The 18,018-nt window shown below is 36.6% G+C and overlaps 1 protein-coding gene across 2 annotated transcripts in view; it reads right to left on the minus strand.

Annotated features, from left to right (window-relative positions):
* Positions 1–839: 839 nt before the first annotated feature.
* MRPL13 (mitochondrial ribosomal protein L13) overlaps positions 840–18,018 on the minus strand; it is a 44,273-nt gene continuing 27,094 nt past the window's right edge. For both annotated transcript variants that reach the window (XM_068525666.1, XM_068525665.1), the window contains 2 exons: positions 13,212–13,333; positions 840–1,132 (listed from right to left, as the gene is read on the minus strand). In XM_068525666.1, coding sequence (XP_068381767.1) covers positions 1,111–1,132; positions 13,212–13,333 — 144 coding nt within the window. In that variant the 3' untranslated portion in view covers positions 840–1,110. The remainder of the gene's footprint in view (positions 1,133–13,211; positions 13,334–18,018) is intronic.

Below are 18,018 nucleotides of genomic sequence, written 5' to 3' on the forward strand. Positions count from 1 at the left end.
AAAGCAGTTGTGTTTGGCGTATTAGCAGGTGCTTACTATCAGTACTTTACATTTAATGTTTATGCTGTTTTCCCCTAAATGTACTTATATCACAGCTCATAGTTTTATCAGCACCTCTGACACCCAGGTGCACTTATTTACAAATCTATCTACAGCTCCTTTCCGCCCTGTGATAGACAGTCTGCTCTTTAGTGGGGCATGGAGGTGTTGGGGAAGACATGTGTGATTTCTGTTTCCCCAACACCTGGCATATAGCAGGCACTTAGTACATGTTTGCTGCATGGACGGGAGAAGGGGTCAGAGACACTCCTTGATTGGCTAGGGCGAGAGAAGAAAACTACCATAAAAATGCCCAAATGCAGTGTCTCGGCATTTTAATTTCCAGGGAGGAGATTTTGCTGGACACATTGATCGCAGCAGCCCAATCTCAGTGCCCAGCACAGAGGTGAATAGGAGCCAACAGGAGAGATATGGACACACAGTGTGGGGTCTGCAAACAGCGTCACGGGTGGGGCAGTGAGATTTCTAGGGAGCAGATAGGCATTACTTTGTTATTTTGGTGTCATGGAAACCAAGAGGCTCTATGGGACATAGAAAAAAGTGAAGCAGTTTGAAAATACCTCAGGACAAACCTTACCTTACTGAGCTGGAGGGATGAACTCAGGTGATGCGAGGTTAGATAAAATAGTCACTGAAAAGAAAAGTGAAGGTGGGCCTTGTTTTCCCAGGTGTCAAAAACAGGGAGCTGGAACGTGAGGAAATCTGCATGAATGGGCACTTGGCAATTTTAACTGCAGTGCTACCTAGAGTTTGGTTTTTTCATTAAGTGAGAAATGGAATAGTTAACCAAGTAAGCAGTTTTATTCTTATCATCATTATTAACATTCAAATCAGATTACATAATAAAACAATTCTATAAAATAATGTATTTTCTTGCAATTTCCTGTTGAAGGAATATCCCTTCCTGACCTTTCCCCACAAACCTTCAGTACCCATACCAGGTTTCTTGTCAAAAGGCAGCAATTGTTTCACCCTGCCCTGTAGGAAGGAGAAACTCATCAGGAAGAAGTTTCAATCACCGCACTGTCATTTTCTGAAATTTTCTTTCTCCTACAGCCGATAATCTTCAGGTCTGAAAGACAAAAATCAACATTTATTTTTTTCACAAATCAGTTTCATTTTCTCCCACGTGATGCAAGAAGATTATTTTCCAATTTAAAATGAAAGTAACTGTTCATCAAGAAATATCTACAAATATTATATCTAAATTTTTGGTGAAAAACATTAAGGCCAAATCATCACAAAGTAGAACAGCTAAGTGACAATTCCCAAGTTCTTTGCAGAGTATAAATATAGGTCCCCGTGTGCCTATGCATGAGTGTATGTAGTGACTTAAAAGCTTGAATTCAATTTCCCAGAAGTCCTTTTAATAGAAAGGATTATATATAAAGATATGGATTTGCCTAATAATGGCAAATTCTGAATGAGCAGTTTCCCTATTTGTATTATTTTATCATATGCTAAATTTAATTTTCATTACAGTAGCATACAAAATACATGTATAAACACCAGCCCTTTGATATTTTAATTACACACACATTTATTATATACATATATGGTCTTTTAATTTACCATATACATATATACTCTTTTCTTCGTTTATATATTTATAGGATTAATCACACCTGAAAGTTCCTTCCAGTAGTCAATTAAAACAAAGAACATTTTCAGAGAAATGTTAAATTTTCACAATGGAGAAAATGAGGAATAGGAAACTACGAAATGCGAAAACTGTTAGTGTCCTGTTATCTTTTACAGAGTAGTGTATTTGTGGGTATTGAGCTCCTACAGAATTTTCAGAAGGAATTTAGTGATTAGTAAACTAAGTAGATATTTTTGAAACAGCTGTAAAAATATTCAACAGTTTGAATTCCTTTTAAAATAAAGGAAAAAGGTGAACTCTGTTTGCCCTGAAACAACTTATCCCTTTCTACATTTAAATCATGTTTTTCTTAAAAAAAAAAGAAGCCAAAGAGACCAGATAGCCCAGATAGGAAGACCAACAGTCTGGTAACTAAGTAAATGAACTATATTACAATTTAAAATTATTATTTAACTATGAGGAACACAGGCACTGATCTGGAAAACTAACCAAATATGCTTCACCATATTGTCATTCTGTAACAACAAGAAGAGAAACTGCAGCATTTTGTCACTGTTTCTGAAATCTCTTTTCAAATGTAAAACCTGAATCCAAAGTCTGGGAAATGACAGTTTGATACAATAGCTGGAAGGGGCTCCAAAGTGTACCCTTTTAATCTTGGGTATGTGACTCAGTACAATCAAAGTTCCTAGTCAAGAGACACCAGAGCATTTTAAGAAACAATTTATTCTCCCATCCAGCTGGTTCATATAATTACAAAAAGGGTGGTGGTGATGCCATTGGAAAGAAATCTTCTAAGATTTCTAACAAGTAGTGCTAACAAGAAGTCTGTGCAATTCCACTCAATAAAATTAAATGTGCTTAGTCACAGCCTGGTTGTTTCCACGCCAAATGTTAATTTAGTAACAATGAGATGAGGAAAGTACCCTTTAGTGGAATTTACAAGTAAAATAGGAAGCATGTTTGAAGGGTGTAATCTGTCATGTAAAAAATGTTGACGGTGACCTGAAGGCAATCAGGGGCTAATAAAGCCCAGTTTTGTTTCAAGACATTTTGGAGGAAGTGAGGAGGGTTAAGATGAGGGCTCTGTTAGGGCTGGGGCAGTGATAAGTAAGAAGAAAGGATGGGTTCAGGATTCAAGAAGCAGAAAATTAACTTGTCCAGGGCAGGGAGGGGGAAGAGGGAAGAGACCAGGGACGTGACAGAGGAAGGAGCTACTGGAAAATGACAACTCAAGGGTGACTATTAATTTTCAGCTTGAAGAACTCAGGAAATGGCAATGCTATCTATTTGTTCAGGAGAGGGTATACAGGCAGGAGAACAGATTCTGAAGGGAAGGATTTTGTTTTGAATATGATGAAATCTGGCCATGGCAGGCAGCTAGTAAGTAGGATTTGGAGGTTAGGAGAAATGGGGCAAAGGGAAAGACATCTGAGAGTCTCTAACATAGATTCTTTCTTATCCCACTTCCACATAGTGGAAGAACTTTCACTAGCTCTCCACTGCTTTGTCAAATTCAAACACAGAATTCAACACATAACCCTCCAGGACATGGTCCCAGTTAACCTTTCTGAGTCATTCTTTCCACACCCTGTCCGTTCTGGTCCCATTATACTACTTGCTCTTGCCCAGATAGAAACTTTCAGACCTCTGGACTTGGGTACTTGATATTTTCTGCACTTGGATTATCTCCTATCTATCTCTTCTCTGCCTGGTGGACTTGACTAATCCTTCAAAATCCACCCTCCAAATCACATGTTCTGGGAAACCCTACACAACTCTTCCTTCCTAACTTAGGCACGGCTCTTTTCCCTGAGATTGCCAGAGAACTTCATGCATACTTCTATTACAGTGTTTCTCAAATGACACTTGCCCTAAGTTAAGTGAATAAATGTTGTTATGTATGTAAATAACAGTGCTGTGTGCTTATTAGATGCCATGAAATATACTAACTACCTCACATGCACTATCTCCTTTTACCCTCCTAACTATATAGTGAGAAAGACACTGTGATCAACCCCAGTTTACAGTTGACAAAACTGATGCTCAGAGGGGCTGAGTAACTTGTCTAAGGATACACAGCTAGGAAGTGGATGGTAGTGATCTAGTGCAGACCTTCTGACTCCAGTGTTTGCAAGCACAATTTTATTCTACACAACTCCTATCCTCTGAAGGCACAGTCCCAATATAATTGATCTTATACTACCAGCAATTAGCACAGTATCTTGCATGTAGTGGAGGCTTGTAAGATACTTGTAATTATAGTGACCGCCTTGAAAATGCCACTTTGTTTGCAGACTCATCCTTTCTGCTTTTGGAATCTTTTGCAGATGGCTAATTTGCTTCTAAGGGGGGGGGGCGGGAAACAGTATCATAGCCAAGAGACTAGATACTTTAGATGTTCGCAGAGCTAGAAATATCAACTCATGTGCGAGACAATCAAACATATTACCTGGCTACAGGAAGTACCCCTGTGGGGAAAAGTGAGCTTTCTACACTAAATATGGTTCTATTTCTCTCTCCACCTACACAGATGAAAGCAGGTACACATACAACACATTTGTATTGCTTACTCCCACTAAAAGAAGGCAATCCAAGATAATATAAGAAAGGGGAGGGGAGGGCTATTTAGCTGAGTGGGTCTCAAACTTCAGTGGGCATACAAATTGCTTGGGCTCTTGTAAAAATGCAGATTTTGATTCAGTTAGTCTGTAGAGGGTCTCATGATTCTGCATTTCTAACAAACTCCCACGCAATGCAATGCTGGTCCGTGGACCGCACACTGACAAGCAAGGGTTCACCTCAGACCTCCAAAAGAGCTGTTCATAAGACGGAGGGGGCGACTATTTGAAGATGCTGAAGAAGCAAAAGAAGCACTTTCAGTAGGAAGTTTCTAAAGTTGTGCTGTACGTACAACTCTTTTTTTTTTTTTTTTTTTCGGTTTTAAGGGGACTCGGTTTTAATCCCCACTTCACTTTTATCTTTCCCCACATCTTTCAGGGAACGGGGTGACGACCACTCTGGCTACTTCCGGCTGAAATGGGGCATAGTGCTGCCTAAATCTAGGGGAATGGATACCAAGTTAGAAATATTTGAGTTCCAAGTCCTGGACCTGAGACTCGTATGATTAAGATCTCAATCCCTTGGTCCCCCATTTTGGTGCAACCAATTCAGTTAAAATAGGAGGGGTAACAAGTGAAACTTTAATAGTAAAACTAGATCTCATTCCCTTAGGAGTTCAGGAGAATAAGTCTGAAACCTGGTCTGGAACTGGCACTTCAGGGAGACTTCGTAGCCAGTTGTCTAATTCTACCTAGGTAGGTTTTAACTTCTGATGTAGTATTGACGTATCCATAACAGGAGCTATTGACCACTACACATATGTCTCATCTTTCTATTAGTATCTGATCTAACGTCATTGTTTGAAATTTAATAGTTAGGAGAGGAGTCCTTGTAACGTACGGTTGGTACGGACTAACGTACGGCCTAACAGAAGGTAACACACTTCCTCATTAGCTAGACATGATTCCAATCGATATATAGTATCCGTCTGGCTCTTTACCCACCAGAGGACTTTATTAACAGGCAGTTTTATGCTTTTCTGATACAACAACAACTAATTGTAAATTATGATAACATCAACAGAGGCTGGATACTAAAATTTCTTTAGCATCTATCATGAAAGAAAGATTAACTTGGACTTCCCTGGTGGTGCAGTGGTTAAGACTCCGCGCTCCTAATGCAGGAGGCCCAGCTTCGATCCCTGGTCAGAGAACTAGATGCCACATGCATACCGCAACTAAGAGTTTGCATGCCACAACTAAGGAGCCCGCCTGCCGCAACTAAGACCCGGAGCAACCAAATAAATAAATAAATATTAAAAAAAAAAAAAAAGATTAACTGTATCTTTAGTAACTGAGTACATGTCATTGTATTTAGGTTCTTAAAAAGCTGCTAGTCTATGTACAACAATATTACATTAATCAGAATTGAATTCTCAGGGACTTCCCTGGCGGTCCAGTGGTTAAGACTCCATGCTTCCAAGGCAGGGGGCGCGGGTTCAGTCCCTGGTTGGGGAACTAAGATCCCACATGTGGCGTGGCCAAAAAAAATTTAAAAATTAAAAAATAAAAATAAAAAGTCCTGGGGATGTAATGTACAGCATGGCGACTATAGTTAACAACGCTGTATTGTATATTTAAAAAAAAAAAGAAAGAAATACAAAAGGTCAGTCTGACTGAGTTTTAAGTCACTTCCACTGTAAGAATGGAATTATTTAGAATAAACCATTCCAGGAAATCTGGTCACATCACATACTCCTTGAACTAAAGATGTTAGCTGTACAGGTAATAGACAGAGCAATGGTGCTGCTACACTCATTTCCCCAGACACTGTACCACTAGCCTGATCAGAAAAAGTTCAACAGTGATTTTTTAAAACTAACCTCACTTCTAGGTACAATGGAATATTACTCAGCCATAAAAAAGAAAGAAAGAATGCCATTGGCAGCAACATGGATGGATCTAGAGATTATCATACTAAGTGAAGTAAAGCAGACAGAGGAAGACAAATATCATACAATATCACTTATATGTGGAATCTAAAATAATGATACAAATGAACTTATTTACAAAACAGAAATAGACTCACAGACACAGAAAACAAACTAATGGTTACCAAAGGGTAAAGGTGGTGGGGGGAGGGATAAATGAGGAGGTCAGGATTAACATAGACACATTACTATATATAAAACAGATAATCAACAAGGACCTACTGTATATATATAGCATAGGGAACTCTATTAGTACTCTGTAATAACCAATATGGGAAAAGAATCTGAAAAAGAATAGATACATGTATATGTATAACCGAATCACTTTGCTGTACACCTGAAACTAACACAACATTGTACATCAACTATACTCCAGTATAAAATAAAAATTAAAAAATAAACTCAGGGCTTCCCTGGTGGCGCAGTGGTTGAGAATCTGCCTGCTAATGCAGGGGACACGGGTTCGAGCCCTGCTCTGGGAAGATCCCACATGCCGCAGAGCAACTAGGCCCGTGAGCCACAACTACTGAGCCTGCGCATCTGGAGCCTGTGCTCCGCAACGAGAGAGGCCGCGATAGTGAGAGGCCCGCGCACCGCGATGAAGAGTGGCCCCCGCTTGCCACAACTAGAGAAAGCCCTCGCACAGAAATGAAGACCCAACACAGCCAAAAATAAATAAATAAATTAATTAATTTAAAAAATAAAAAATAAAGAAAATAAACTCATAAGATTGGTAAAATTTTTTAAAAATCAAAAATTTTTTCCAATTAAAATTAATAGGAATTATTGTTCCATTCAATTACCACTTTTAAGTCATAAGCTCTATTGGCTAGGAAATGTAAATGATTTGATTTTGGTTGTTTATATAAAGACTGCTTTTTATTTTAACAACCAGTCCTAATGTGTTCATATCCAAAAGAACAGTATAGTTTAGAAGGCTTAATATGAGCAAAACTCAGGACTGGAAATACTGAGGTCTATGGTTTAAGCCAATGCTGTGCTCGTTGAAATGATGGAAAAGCTGGAACGTAAGCTTTCTCCCCAAGTCCAGCTAATAACTTCTGACCGTGAAGAGTAGCAAATTAAGTTAAATCTTGTACAAAAATGCCACATGACTAGACTGGCACACAGTTATGGAAAATCTTGAAGATGTCCAGGTCCCAGATCTTTATGGGTTTTGAAAAGGTAAAAATCCTTCTCCACCATCTTTAACTAAGTCTCTGATCTGAAGCACATTTTATAAAGCCATAGGTAAAATTATTTTTCTCTGGGCATTCATTTAACTAAAACCGCAAATCTGTACATTTTCGGGATGAGTGGCTTTTATATCGAAGGGCAAGCAGAAAGCTGAGATCCTTGCTGTCTTCCAGAGCTACAGACTGCACAGGATGCTCACCAAGTCCCTTCTGCAGTGCTATCGTTCCTGGCACCCGTTTTCTTTTACAGAGCTGCATGGATTACCTATTAAACTCCCTAAATCTAATCCTACTTTCAGCAAAGACAATTCCAGGGCCAATCACGGTTGTCCTCAGGCCGCCTCACTTTCATCCTCATAGCCTCTCTCTTTTGCAGGCACACTTCTAACAGCACACTCTGTAAAGAGAGTTAGACCAGGAACATAAGTTTTCATCATAAACATCTGTTTTCAAGCGTTTGCTGATGCTGAAACTTTCCACTTAGTTTCTCTACAAAGGTGAGGGTTATGCTTAAAATAAAGCATTACTGATTTAATGAGCGAGGAGTAAAAAACATATTTCTTTTTTGATTTTGTTTCATCACTCTGTGGACAATGTGAAGCAACTCACGTTGAAATTTTCTACATACCTAGTTTTTCCTAAGAAAAGCTCTCCTACAGAGTTTTGTAGAAATGAACATTAAAAGTTTCAAATGAACTGTTTTATTTTCACCCTACATAATGAAAAATTTCCATTACAGTGACAGCATTATAATTTCCATGGTTACTGTGGTTTTGTAATGTGTCGGCAAAACTGCAATGACCATGGAAATAATTATTGACAGAATTAAAATAAGTTGACCATTTGAAAGCTACAATCTCAGGCAACTGAACTGTGAAAAAGAGATAGTGCTATTGTTTTATCTTTGAGAAACAAATTCTAAGTGTGTACCCTACAATCACCACTTGCCCATGGCAAATGCACATTTACTCTGTACCATCAAGAAACACGAGATAAAACTTTATAACATATTCTGACACAATTTACATATCCATGAGATGTAAAGACTACTAATACACCAAGTATACACACTAATTTAAGAAGTGAGGTATATAGGCAATACTTCTCATATGAGAAAGTGGCTTTTAGTTATAAAACAATATTTATAGTTTCCTCATAAATATCAAGTTTCTTTCCTTCTGGTCTACCATTGTTTTAAAAATAAATGAACAACTAGCATAACAAAATCTAGAGTATGCTGAAGTTAGCCCTGAGGGAATACAACTTTTTAAGTGATTGAAAATAACTTAAATGAAATCCCAACAATGGTAGCTGTTAACTAAGATTAAAATAATTTTGTTAATCACCTACTGGGTTCAAAGCTTAGTTTGACAATTGTTACTGTTGCTTAGAAGCTTTTTATCTCTAACAGAAATGGTAAAGAGCTTACACTGAACCAAAAGCTAGTAATAGTTGCAATTAAAAAATATACATTTTTATACTATAAACATATGTTAGGTTTTATTGCTAGGGAAACAAAAACCAAAGCAAGCTATTTTTGTGTGTATTTATTTATGGTGCAATCCAGGTACATCTGTTTCAGTCAAGTCTCTGCAGGTTCACCATCAGATCTATCCTGAATAATTTCCAATTACTACATTCCAAAGGAAGGTTATATTCTTGGCTTAGCTATTTGGAGTGGAACAAAAAGTATATTTTAAGTAGGTTCCTTCTCCAAAAGGAGAAAAAAAATTTTTTTCTCATAAAAGCAAATCTATCAGTCATGAGGAATCTCACTTTCAAGGGATTGCACTGCATGGTGTATCAAATATTTTAATTGTACTTCTAACGTATATACTATTTTACACTTGAACTTTATTAACACATAATATTAACAGATATAAGTTAACATAAGTTAACAGATATTGTGTGGCTACTAGTGAGGAAGGATCACAACTTTAATAAAGCACAAAGGAAAGCCTGTGTCTAATGTATATTCCTGCCAGAGGGAAATCTGGAATGAAAAGAAGGGGCAGGAAAATCCATTTCAAAACAGTAACTCAATAATGCATCATGTGGCTCTAAAAGTTTCACTAAAAGTCTCCTTAAAAATAATTATAGAAAAGCCCTTTTTAATTCCATTAATATAATGAAGGCATTCAGTCACCTTCTAATTTGTTTTAAATGAACCAGTAATCCCTTAGTAAAATGAACAGTTTGATCAGTACTCTGACTATGATAACATTAAATATAATTTGTTGTGAATGGTTATTTCATTATTATACTGCCTGGATTAACTGATTTAGAATACACTTTAGAATATTCATGATATATAACTCCACATGAATAATATGTGTTTGGTCACATAACTAACTAAATAGCACCTTTGGTAGTATTTCCAGTTTAAAAAAAAAAAAAAAGTACCACATCCATTTTGGTTAGGGATAATAGTTCAATTACGACAGAGTTTCTATAAGAAAATCAGATATGACATACTTAGATTTACAGAATAAAACTGATGTCATATCCTGCAGCCACTGAAGATCATGCTTGTGGGGAAAAAAAATCTTGTAAACTGGGAAAATGTGCAGTGAGACCATATTTAGAGAAAAATCATAATTTCCCAAATTTGTAAAACACACAAACATAAACACACAACATAAAAACTAACACAAAGAAATAGGAAGTTAGCACACCAAAATGTTAAGTATGGTGAAATTATTTACTTATGTATATATCTTATTCTTATTTTCTACAATGAACATTTAGTAGTTTTTAAAACCCCCCAAATTAAAATATTTTTCAACTGAATGCCTGAGTTTACTTTCCAAAGAGTATTATGTTTCAAGTAAATGTTGTCTATTTTATGTGCAGTCTATATTATTGTAAATTTTTAGTAAAGAAAAGGTTCCCGGGTGGTAAATTTAAGCTAATAAATGATTTCTATAAGTTAGGGATTAATTTCAATTTGTGGCAAATTCCACGTCTCTTTTAAAAATGTTAACATCTTCCTAGAAAAATGTTCTATGTTTATATGGACTGAGTTTTAAGGATAAACGTAAGTTCTATGTAGTTTAAGTAGGAAAAGGTACATTGGATATGTCTTGACTAAATGACCATGTAAATCTCTAAGAACAAGTTAAATTAAAATTATTTTTCCTAAAGTTTAAACATCATCAAAGTAGTTCAGAAGCTTCATTTCTCAGATGCCAAAGGAGGGAATAATTGTAACTATCATAGCATGTGGAACAAACTTTAAAACCTTTTATTTACTGATTTATCTAAATAAACCACTACATGATCTGGAGGGAAAAAATGAATTTAAATGAAAAGAATTAAAAACAGAATCTTAGGTTTTGACAAGAAGGCAAACTATTAAACAGGTATCTAAAAAGTAGCCAAGGAAAAGAGAAGAGCACTCCACACTTAATTCAGTTGTTAGAATCAAATCAGGTCACATAATGTATAGTTTCTCGTCCACAAGTATGTCAGTGTCAAGCGATCAAAACCAGAACATAAGGGAATAATAGAAAACGCACTTCCTTATTTTAGAGAGAAATACTTAACATGAGAATGTATCCTAATAACTAGCTGATAAAAATATCAGACATCATAAAGCCAATTTTTTCCATTTTTCACATAGAGTTTGTTAATCACTTGTTTGATATCAACTGAAAAGCAGCCGGATAATTCAGATGATACAGTGAACAGGAACAAAAACAAAGGGTTTTTTACGTTGGTCAATTTCACTGATTCTGACATGAAGAATTAGTATTAAATTGGAGCATTTTACTACCTTCATATGTTCTAAGGATTACTTCCAACCTCATTTATAAAAGCTGATTAAAAGGATACTCTATTTCTTCATTTATTCATTCAATAAATATTTGCTGAGTGCCTACTTAATGAGCCAGTCACTCTGTGCTCAGTGCTAAGCAAGACAACATACACGTCCCTCATGGAGTCTCGTAAGGGAATGACGTTAAACAGGTAATCATGCATATATTTAATTACATTAGAATAAATACAGTAAAAGAAAAGGAACATGTACAGTGAGACCCTATAAAGGGGGCCTAACCCAGCTCAAGAATTATAGGAAGGACTTTTGGAGGAAGTTTCATTTAAATGCTTCATCATCTGCATTTCCTTGGCATCTGTCAAAAGGTGTAGCATGTAGTATAAACTCCATGAAAGTTTGTAAAACGGAATTAAATAATTGTTTTAATGGTAATTTTTCAAATGTGTGTCCTAGTGCTTATTATAGTGTCTTGCACATAAGAGTGTCTTGCACATAATACATATTTGTTGAATAAATAAATAAATTAATGAAGCAGTTTACTTTTGTGGAAAGAACACAGGTTTTGGAATCAGCTACAATTAGTTTCAAATTCAGGCTGTACTACAAACCAGCCAACCTTTGGCTTAGTCTTAAAAACAGGAATAATGTATTTTATCTTATTGGTAAGAGAATTAGATACAATGTATGCAAGCCACCTAGCACAGTGCGGGGCAACTGGAAAGTGTAAATGATCACTAATAATATTATTTTGCTCATTATATGCAGATTTAATTAAAGGTGAACCTTGATACAAGTCAGCAAAGTCAAAAAGATTTAAACAGAATACCCTAAAGACCTCTGTGTGCAGAGAGTGAAGTTATATAGACACGCAATGAGAGTCAAGGATTAGATTCCTGGACATACTGGTAATCCTGGGAAAACTTAGGTTTTCACAAACCTATCTGGCCAAACAGCCCATCAAGAGATATGGATTTTCAGAGTACAATGGGTAAGTATCCTGTGGGAAGATTAGCTGTCTTTTGTAGATCAAGCAACGAGGATGCGTGGCTCTCTCTAAACCTACTGTGTAAATTCTGTAAACATTTCTGAGGCCCTATCAGGTGAGGTACGGTTCTATGCACTGGGGATGTAACAATGAACAAAATGCAGCCCTTGCTTTTGAGGAGGTAAATGTGGTAATGACAGAGCTGCACGGCAGGTGCTACAGCAGAAGATGGTTGAGCCCTTGGTCTGCTCTTGATGTTTAGGTGAGGCTTCTTAAAGGAGACTGACATCTGAACTAAGGCCTAAAGAATGAGTAAGAGTTATCCCAGAGGAGGAGGTGAGGGACGTGTTGTTTTAGGCAGAGGTAACAGCAGAACAAAGTCATGGAAAAGTTAAATTGCATAAAAAGGGTGCCAAGCTTACACAGTCTGCTATGCTAGACCAGCACAGTGGAGTGAGAAGAATTTAAGCTGATGAGGTTACAAAGAGCCTGGTAGGCCAGGCAAAACAGCCTGGAAACAATTAGGTAGGACAGTCTGTCAAATCTAAGCAGCTTTCTGGCTCATAGGTAGAGGAAATTGTAATAGAGGAGAGCAAAAGTGTTTTTTTATTTTGTTTTTCTATTTGGATTGACTGTAAGTATCCAGAATTAATGACTTTCATTAGATCATATTTTTGGCTTAGTGAAGCAATCTGAAAAAACAGAGAATCACTTTGTTTTAGGTAAGAACAATTCATTTATTATCCCAAGAGACTACAATCCATCCAAGTTATGTCACCCCAAACAAAACATCTGATAATTTACAGGCATCTATGAACATCCTTGCACTTACCTAGCAAGGTCTTAAGACTCTGAGACTTTTGGTTCTACCATCTACATCTAGAGTTTATTTGTAGGTAGAAGCTGCAAAGAGTGTCCACGAGAGTGAAAAGAAGTTCATTCTGCCTACCCTCAAGGATCTTATCATTTGGATAAGAAAACAGGAGATATTAAACTCAGGTTAAAAGACAAAAATAGGAAGGAAAAGAAAGACTTACGGAGACCAAACTCTTGGGAAAGCCTCTATTTCTTCTTGTGTGTACTCATCTAGACGTCTGGGCACTTTTCGTGGTTGAGGAAGCTCTTCCACTAAATTCTTAAGAATATCTTCTGGTATATCCTAGAGTAAATAAAAATTTAGGCTTAATTTTCTTAAAATATATTCCCTAGGAATAAATTAGTAATTCTTAGTATTAAAAAATAATAAAAGAATGTTTATAAAATGAGAACAACACAATCTTCAAATTAAAACTTTGTAGAAATCCCTGAAAAATACATTAAATCAGTGACAGAAGTTAATCTCATTACAGTAATACATTCTATATTTTAATCTTGACAAACCTATTCCTAATGATACATTAGATGTCTTCAATTTTGACAAGTATCTGGTCAATAAGTTCTACTTTCTCTGAATATTGTTAAATTTTCCCCCTCCTCTCAACTGCAGAAAGGCACTGCTTTGGCTCATTGTCACAGTGTTTCATCTGATGAGCGTATGCACAAGGTCTGTTGCTTCCAGTGCCACAACCTTTTTCAATTAATGCTCCATGTTGTTGCCAAAAAAAACTTTCGAAAATGAAAATCTGCTGGATCTTTGAGTCATTTAGCCAACAAGCATTTACTGAACTCCTTCTATGAACTAGAAATTGTGCTAGGTGCTGAGTATAAAAAGGAAAATAAAAGGCTTCTAAAGGCTTGCAGTTTTGAAGAAGTCACTCCTTAGCTAAAAACCTCTCAGGATGGAGTTCTAACTCCTTGGCTAGACCAGGAAGCCCTCCTCTCCAACTTCACTCCTCCACAAATGCCCATGGCTTCTGAGTAAACAACCTCGCCAGCTTTCAGGCGTTGGTCTACACTCAAATCCTGGTGCCTTTATTAATGGCACTTGCCCAGAACTACCTTCCCCTGGACATATATCCAAATGTTCCGAAAAGTAAAAGGAAAGGTAAAATATGAAAAAGCCTGAACTTGGGTAACGAAAAGCAAGCTAAAGAGTAAAGCATACATTTGAGAGGTATCTTAAAAGAACAGGAATTGGACTAAATAAAAGGAATGATCATTAAAATGAAGAGCATGAATAACCAAAAGAATTAACATTTATATTGTGCTCATGGAACAAAAATAAGGGAAAGAGAATTATATTGTGGATCTGAATGATCAGTTAATTTTGGAGAGTCTATCAGAAAAATAGTAAGATATCAATATGGAAGTGTCCTATGGGCATTTCCCCAGGGATCATAGAAATAATTCCCTCTTTTCATTTTAGTGTGTTCCAGAACATTTTCCAAAAAAAGGATGATTACACAGTAAGTTACGGTTGTCTGCAGAGAGCAATAGTATAATTGGGAATCAAATATCTGGGCAAGGACATGGCATCAAATAAGTTATTCAAGATGTCAAGAATCAAAATACAATTGAAAAATAATTTTAGAGAATCACAGAGCTCTACCGCACTATAAACTCATTCTAAAACCTAACATGGCAAAAATTAAAAAATATTTTTTAAAATGACTTTAAAATTATGGTTTGGGGGCTTCCCTGGTGGCGCAGTGGTTGAGAATCTGCCTGCCAATGCAGGGGACACGGGTTCGAGCCCTGGTCTGGGAGGATCCCACATGCCGCGGAGCGACTGGTTCCGTGAGCCACGATTACTGAGCCTGCGCGTCTGGAGCCTGTGCTCCGCAACAAGAGAGGCCGCGACAGTGAGAGGCCCGCGCACCGCGATGAAGAGTGGCCCCCGCTTGCCGCAACTGGAGAAAGCCCTCGCACAGAAACGAAGACCCAACACAGCCATAAATTAAAAAAAAAAAAAAAAAAAAAAAAAATTATGGTTTGGATAGGCTGGGTCACTATCCACATACACAAAACACAATAAATACTATTGAGAAGTGTTTCTTCACTGAAAAGTATTTGAAAAATATTTAAATTCCCTTCCCCAGCATATTCAAATATGCAAGTGTAAGCACATGGAATCAGAACAAGCAGGGGAAGCCTGGACACATGAAATATTGTTAAGGGGTCCTTATTTTTTACTTACTGAAGAAGTCTATCTGCCAGTTTGGTATTCACGAGAATTTATGACTATTTCACACTTCTTTGGGAAGCCACTAAAAAAAAATCCTTAGCTTGTATTTGCAAAGACAATTTTAAAAGTTCCCAACTGCTCACTCAGCATAGAGAGTTTGGGACATAGTGGGTTCCTGGTAAATGTCTGCTGAATTGAATAGAATTTTGACTGAAATGAGCTTACCGAATTTCACCGCTATTAAAGGAATCCACTGAAAGAATGGACAAAATCAATGCAAAGTTAGGAATTAAAGATGCTGATTAGGCATTACACATGAAACCGGAAAAACTTTCTATTATGCGTTTATGTCCTCTGCACAGAGCAGGTGGTGAACCTAAGAGGGAAATAAGGAAAAGAATAAAAGTAGAAAAAAGAAACACAGGGGCGAGGTGATCATTTACTTTTTTGCAATTTTTCCTCTTTATACTTTTTTTTTTTTTTTTTGACCGTGCCACGCAGCTTGCAGGATCTTAGTTCCCTGACAAGGGATCAAACCTGGGCCCTAGGCAGTGGAAGCGTGGAGGCCTAACCACTGGACCGCCAGGGAACTCCCACTTTTTTGCAATTTTTAAAGGAATTTCAAATCTACCGCAAAGTTGCCAAAATGAGTGAACACTCATCTAACCTTCACCTAAATTCACGAACTATTCAAATAGGACATGATTGCTTTCTCTCTTTTTATCTATTCATAAACACATACACCAAAAACATTCTTTTTGACTGCACCATTTGAGCGTAGTCTGCAAATATTTCATCCCTAAGTATTTCAGCATGTATATTTCCTAAATATAAGAACTGTCTCCGACGTAAACACATTACAAATTCATGTTCAGGAAAACTAACATTGATGAAACACCTTTTACTCTAATATACAGTGTATATTCAAATTTCCCAAATTGAATTTTTCCAATCCAAGGTCAAGGGTCACATGCTACAGCTATTATGTTATTATGTTGGTTAACATACATAATATATTCTTTAGTCTAGTTTCCTTTAATCTGAAGAGTTTCCTTGTTTTATCTCTTCTATGAAATTAACATTTTTGAAGAGGTCAGGCCAATTATGCTGCAGAATGTCCTTTTTTTGGATTTGTAGGACTCTCATCATTAGATTTAGGTTAAACATTTCTGACAGGACACTATATAGTTTATGCTGGGTCTTCAGTGCTTCATTCATAGCAGGAGGCACATGATGTCAGTTTGTCCCACATTGATGATATATTTAATATCTTGGTTATGAGTGGTGGTTCACCAGATGGCTTTAACGTAAAAGTATCTTTTCCCTTTTTAAATAGTAAGTACTCGGTGACATGATGTTTTGAAACTGTGTGAATATCCTGTTCTATGATGTTTTACTCACTCAATAGATACAGAATATGCTGATAATGGTGGCTTTTCTAATTCAGTATTATTTCTACATTTTTTAGAAGACGTTCTTCTCTAAAGAAGAGCTTTTCCTTCTCCAGAAAGAAGGGAAATTATAATCGGTTAAAAATAATTTTTGGACTATCATTGTGGGCTCATAGATTTTTGTTTTCTATTCAAGGTAACCCATCATTATGCTCATTCAAGGCTCACGCAGTCCATATTTGGTCAGTGGGCACCACTTCAAGCTGCCTCCTGTGTTCTCTTGATATTTCTCCATCGGGTTTTGATCACTATCTTACTTTCTGTTACTTATTATTTTACTATTATAAACAGTGCAGAAATAATAATCTTGTGCATGTGTGTACTCCAAAATAACCTTCTTCTTTCTTTGTTCCAGACCTAGAAACAACATTTCTCAGAAGCACCACATTCCTTTTAATAGGGAATAGCGCTTAGAAAACACAGTCTGGGCGCTAGTTCTGCTTACTTCTATTGGTATTGTCCTTTTATTTTTTGAATGTATAAAATCTCAACATGATAAAAAAGTTAAAGTAAAAAAAACTAATAATCTAAAAGGTATTCTCCAAAAATCTCATCCTCTTCCCTACTCCTTCCATCTTTTTGTGCCCATGATCTAGTAAGTAACCAACTTCATTTTCTCATTTATTCTTCCTGTGTTTCTTTATGCAAAAAGAAGATAGATAAATATATATGTGTGTGTAGGTAAACATACATATGTATAAATGCATATAATAGGTAGTATGCTGTCTATATTCTTTTCCACCTTGCTTTTTTTAACTTAGCGAGACATCCTGGAAAGCACTGCTTATCATCATAATGATATTTGTCATTCCTTTTTATAATTGCACAGTACTCAACTGAATAGATACAGCATAATTTAGCCAATTTCCTATGAATAAGCATTTATTTGTTTCTATTACTTTACTGTTGTAGATAATGCGGAAACAATAATCTTGTGTATGTGCGTCTTCGGGGTAAATTGCTATATATAAGATAGCTGGATCGAGCATGAATCTCCTTATGTATGTATTTTTGTTAAATGTAACCTAATTCCCCGGATTCCTTGTGGGGTGCACCATTTTGTACTGCTACCAGCAACGCCTGAGTGCCTGTTTCCCCGTGGCCATGACAATAAAAAATTTAGCAATCCATTTTTGGGTAAATGGGCTCGTTTATTTTATAGCCTGAAATGGTTTACGTAATTTATGCTGAAACGTATCTACCTTATAACTGGTGAAAATAACATTACTATTTTTTTGTTCCTTGTAGAAATTATGGTTCCTACAAGCATGTGAAAGTACAATCAGAAACAGGAGTTTTAAAATTCTTGTGGCTTCACGTGCAAGGTCA

The sequence above is a fragment of the Eschrichtius robustus genome, chromosome 17, assembly GCF_028021215.1.
Source record: "Eschrichtius robustus isolate mEscRob2 chromosome 17, mEscRob2.pri, whole genome shotgun sequence".
Classification (NCBI taxonomy): domain Eukaryota; kingdom Metazoa; phylum Chordata; class Mammalia; order Artiodactyla; family Eschrichtiidae; genus Eschrichtius; species Eschrichtius robustus.